The 5283-nt window shown below is 45.7% G+C and overlaps 1 protein-coding gene across 1 annotated transcript in view; it reads right to left on the minus strand.

Moving 5' to 3' along the window:
* Positions 1-5283, minus strand: part of RAB22A (RAB22A, member RAS oncogene family) — an 83222-nt gene that overhangs the window by 70332 nt on the left and 7607 nt on the right. The window contains exon 2 of the mRNA XM_007951523.1: positions 4446-4525. Within this exon, the coding sequence (XP_007949714.1) occupies positions 4446-4525 (80 nt within the window). The remainder of the gene's footprint in view (positions 1-4445; positions 4526-5283) is intronic.

Here is a 5283-nt window from a genome sequence, read left to right on the forward strand (position 1 = left end):
AGTTGTATAACCATCCTCGATCTCCTTTTCTGAACTGCTGCTCCACCATTAACATATATTCACTGCCCCCCTAAGTTTCCTATCTGATCTTTTGAGTTGCTATTTTCAATGTGATCCCATGTAGATATATCTTAAGGGAGCTCTGGTGGTGTAGTGCCTAAGGCATTTGACTGCTAACCAGAAGGCTAGTGGTTCAAACCCACCAGCCACTCCTTGGAAGGAAGGTTTGGCAATCTACTTCTGTAGTGATACTGCCTTGGAAACCCAAGGATGGATTGCTATGAGCTGGATCCAACTTGACAGCAGTGTGTTTGGTAGACAGATCTTAAAAGAGGACAATGCTCAACGCAGACACACTTTAACACTTAAGCAAACACTAGTGTTGGGTTTTATGAAGCCTTCAGGAGATATTTTTGGTTTAAGGTTTAAAGATTACCTCAGAGCTATAGTCTCAGGGGTTATCTAACTTCCATGGTTCCAGAAAGTCTGTAGTTCATGATAACTTGTGATTCTGTTTTGCATTTTCTCCCTTCTGATTAAGATTCTTGTATGGAATCTTGGATCAAAATGTTCAGTAATGGTAGCAGGGCACTATCTGGTTCTTCCAGTGTCATGCCAAAGGAGGCAGTTGCTCATGGAGGCAATCAGCCACACATCCCACGTCCTCCTCCTATTCCTGACTCCTTCTTTCTCTGTCGCTCCAGCAAAGCAGAGATCAATGGTGCCCTAGAGGGCTGCTTGCAAGCTTTTAAGACACTAGGCACCACACAAAGAACCAGGAGGTAGAGCAGAAGCCCTAAACATGTTTATTAAAGAAACTGGGATGTCCCATGAACCAAGGCCCTAAAGCTCCAAACCAAGAAAGCAAATCCCACGAGGTTTTCTGTGTACATACGTACCCTCAGCAGCTTGGTCACTGTAAATATGTCTACCACACCACTTTTGCCAATTCAACTTTTTATAGGTATACAATCCATTGACAGCAATTACAATCACTGGCTGTGCAAACCAACCCTTAATCAATGCAGTATTTCCCTCACCGTTAACTCCCTTTCTCCCCTTTCCTTCCTGCCCCTCATCACCACTAATAACCTTTGTTCTCTACACATTTCCCTTTTCTTGTCTTTCTGGATAAGTGAGGTCGTATAGTATTCGTCATTTTGTGATTGACTCATTTTTCTCAGCAGAATGTCTTCAAGCTCCACTCATATGACAGCATGTATCAAGACTTCATTTCTCCTACTGGCCGAGCAATGTGCCACAGTGTGGACCACCTTTTGTTTATCCATTCATCTGCTGGTGGGCATTGAGACTGTTTCTACCTGTCGGCTGTTGTGAATGCTGTTACAGTGAACACTGACGTACAAGTCTCTGCTTTCAAGTCTTTTGGGTATATACGTAGGAGTGGAATTGCTAGGTTGTTTAGGAGCTCTGGGGGCATAGTGCCTAAGGCACTTGACCGCTAACCAGAAGGCTGGCGGTCCAAACCCACCAGCCACTCCTCGGAAGGAAGGTTGGGCAATCTATTCCCACAGTGATACTGCCTTGGAAACCCAAGGAGGGGTCGCTGTGAGTCAGATCCAAATCGATGGCAATGAGTACATTACTTCAGTTGTCAGTTTTTGACGAATCACCATACTGTCGTCCAACATTCTTCGTTCTTAAGTAAACTTTCAACCCACTCGTCCTTCCAGTGTTTACATGTCAGTGCCTCCCACCTTCACTGCTCCCCCTAAGCCCAGGTCAGGCCCCTGTCACATGCTCTCACATTTCTCCTGTGCAGCACCCAAGACAGTCAGTTAAATCATTTCCTGTATGTTGGTTACAGATCACGTCTCTCTTTTCCTTGCGGGGAAGGGCTATGAGGCAGCGAGTGTGTTTGGCTGAATTAGGGGGTGGCAAACTGTTTCTGAAAATATAGTAAACAAATATTTTGGAGTTTGTGGGCCACAGAGAATGAGGTGCAACTACTCAACTCTGCCATGATAACCAGAAATAGCCCTTGATGAGACAGAAATGAATGGGTGTGGCTGTGCCAGTAATACTTTATTTACAAAAACAGGCGGTCGTTTAAAGGGCCATACTTCGCTGACCCCTGGTCTAAATCACAATGAGTTCTGGTGGCACTGTGGTTAAAAAACTGGGCTGCTAACCAAAAGATAAGCGGTTTGAACCTACCAGCCACTCTAAGGGAGGAAGATGAGACAGTCGGCCCTCTGGGGCAGCAGTCCTCCTCTGTCCTCTAGGAGCGCTGTGAGGCGGAATCAACTCCATCATAGTGGGTGTGATTCGAGCTTTGCTTCTGTAAAAATCACAGCCCTGGAAACCCTCTAGGGCAGTTCTACTCTGTCCTCTGGGGGCGCTGTGAGGTGGAATCAACTCCATGGGGGTGGGTTTGGGTTGGTCTAAATCACCAGCACTCTAACACCTGGCATACAGTAGGCAGTCAATGAACAAACAAAGCTAAAAACGCCATTGAGTTTGGCAACGAGATGGAAACAGAACCCAGGGTAGGTGGTTTTAGTGGGATGGTGGGGGTGGAACAGAGATGACAGGGGGTTGAGGAGTGAGCAGAAGTTGAGGAAGCAGGAAGTTTTTTTTCTGAGAGTTCCACAATTTGCAGGGCAGGGCTGGGAAATGGGACTGCTGCCGTGGAGTGGCACAGGTCATCAACACGGTTGCAAGTTATGGCAACAGAGAAGGGCTGGGGTGAGAGAGGGAGGGAGTGATGAAGAGGGGGAGGGCAGGGACTCCTGAGCCCAGGACTGTGCCCGGGGCAGGGATGGGCCTTGAAGGAGGAAAACACCTTCCAAGGCTGAGGAAAGGAGACCAGGAAAGGCTGTTAAGTTCCATCCAGTGGCTTTTGACTCATAAAGACCCTACAGGACACAGCAGAGCCGCCCTAGAGGCTTTCCTGGGTTACAACCTTTGCAAGAGTCAACTGCCTGCTCTTTTCTCCTGAGAAGCTGCTGGCTGGGTTCAAGCCACCAACCTTTTGGTTCACAACCGAATGCTCAGCCACTGCACCACCAGGGCTCCTTCAACGAAAAGTGGAAGGGATGACATGAAAGGAAAGCCTTGTATTCTTCCCCATGAACTCTAAGGCAAGACACGTGGTGAAGAGCGTGGGACTGAGAAGGCTCAGGGACCATCACTATCTGACAGGTTAGGAGCTCCTGGCAAGTGGGGAAGTGGCAACCTGGGTCAGAGCCAGGGCCTCCCCCAAAGGACAGTACCAGACTCTTCATTATATTCTGAGAGGAACATATAGAGAACACTTCTGTAACCAAGGGTGGCTCCTGGGTGCTGTGTGGGTTCTGTGTTTCCAGCTCTGACTAAGTGGGAAGTGTGTCACTCACTGAGTCAGTGGCACAACCCGTTGTCCCTTCCTATGCCTTCACTTTCACACGCAGGTAGTGACAGGTAGGCCCTGAGGAGGATGAGGTCATGCCTGAAACATGTAGACATAGCAGTTCTTTCTCGAAGGACACTGAAAGGCATTTTAATTCAGAAATAGCTAGTGGTGGGTTTCACCCCCATGTCTTCAGATGTGGAGGAGACACCCAGAGCTTAATAAAGCAGGCACCAAAAATATCAAGCACTTAAACTGACAACAGAAGCTTGTCGTTGTCAAGAGGCAGTTTTATGGCAGCTTCCCTCCTCTGCTGGAAACCACAGCTTATCTATTTCCTTGTTAGGCAGCTGGCCTGCCTGGAACATAAAGGCATATTTCAGCCTAACGATGGGTAACATAGGGTCCTTCCTTAAATCTAGGAGACCCTGTGAGTGAGAGTTTAACAATAAAAATATTACAGTAGCTATTTAATTTTATAAACATAACACAGAATTAAAACCTAGATAACACAACTTCTCATATATGGAAGGTAGCTGGCATTGCAATAAAGACCTTGAAAATTTTTCTGAGTCAAAAATCTGTAAGCCAGTCAATTTCATTTCTCCAACGAGCCAGAGGTCTGGAAAAAACCTTATGTTTCAATGTTAACTTATGGATTCCTTGTCTGACCAGTGCTGGAATGGGTGAAAAGGATTTGGACTCAATTCTACTTCTTTTCATGAAGGACTAAAACCGTCTAAGAACCTTTCAACTGACATAGCTGAAAGCAAAGTATCATGCCTTGTTTTCCACCCCATTTTAAGTTATACCTGCTGCTGCTGTTTACAGACAGAATTATCTATTATATCCTAATAAGTAATGCTGATTCATATTTTCTTTTGATGTTTTTCACGCCTCACAAGTCAAAAGTAAGTTTCCTATTGAAACATAGCAATGTTTACTGTATTCTTCCAAGCCCTTCCTGAGAAGATAGGAATCGGAGTCACCAAATTCACTGTCAAATGGCAACACCCACACCTGTGTGACCTTTCTATTTGGAAGGACTTTCAATGTACCTTTTGATGTGTATTAAATACACTTAATCTCTTACCCTATTGTGGGGTTGATGTTCGGATCAAAGCTGTCTTCCACAAACCGCCATACGATACTCGATTTGCCAACCCCTGTATCCTGAAAGAGAATGAGATGGTCCAATCAGGGAACGTTTACTAGCCTGCACACTGAAAACTACCTATGGTTTAAGTTCAGGACTTTATAAAAATCCCAAGGATGTAAATTTTAGCAGTTAAGGGACAGAAAGGAGGCTTTCATAAAACCTCGGTACAGTCACTGTTGTTAGTTTCAATCAGTTGATTCAAGTCATGGCAACCCCTTCCTGCCAGTCCAACTCCTCCACAGGAGTTTCAAGGGTGTCATCACTCAGAAGCAGATCGCCAGGCTTGCTGGAAGATTTCTGAAGCTTTTAAAAGATATGAGGGCCTTTTGAAAGATCCTGTGAAAAGTTACAAACCCACTTGCTTTTCAGCATGCATATGCGAATTATAAACTCTTGGAACACTTGGGAGGAATCCGTGATAAATTCCAGCCCCACCCTATGTGAGATTAAAAAAATAAAAAAGACTAGCTGGCACCCTTTTCTATCTTCAAGGCAGCAACTCGGGAAACAGAGCATCAGCCTCAAAAAGAATCCACTGAAATGGCAAAGCTGTCCTGGAAAGACAGAAAGCTAAAACTTCAAACCAGTCTTTGAGGTTTCCGGACAAGCCTGCAAGTTTCTAAGACGTGAGCCCCTCCCCTTTAGCCGCCCCCCCCCGCCCCCCCCTTTCACAGAGTAACTCTGCCAGTGTCAGGGGCATCCCACAAGTTCAAAAACAACAAACAGATGGGAAAGGAGGCTAATGTGGCTAGTAAAACCTAAAGACCTGTTA

This window comes from Orycteropus afer, unplaced genomic scaffold, assembly GCF_000298275.1.
Source record: "Orycteropus afer afer isolate SDZICR_OR568_19922 unplaced genomic scaffold, OryAfe1.0 scaffold00295, whole genome shotgun sequence".
Classification (NCBI taxonomy): domain Eukaryota; kingdom Metazoa; phylum Chordata; class Mammalia; order Tubulidentata; family Orycteropodidae; genus Orycteropus; species Orycteropus afer.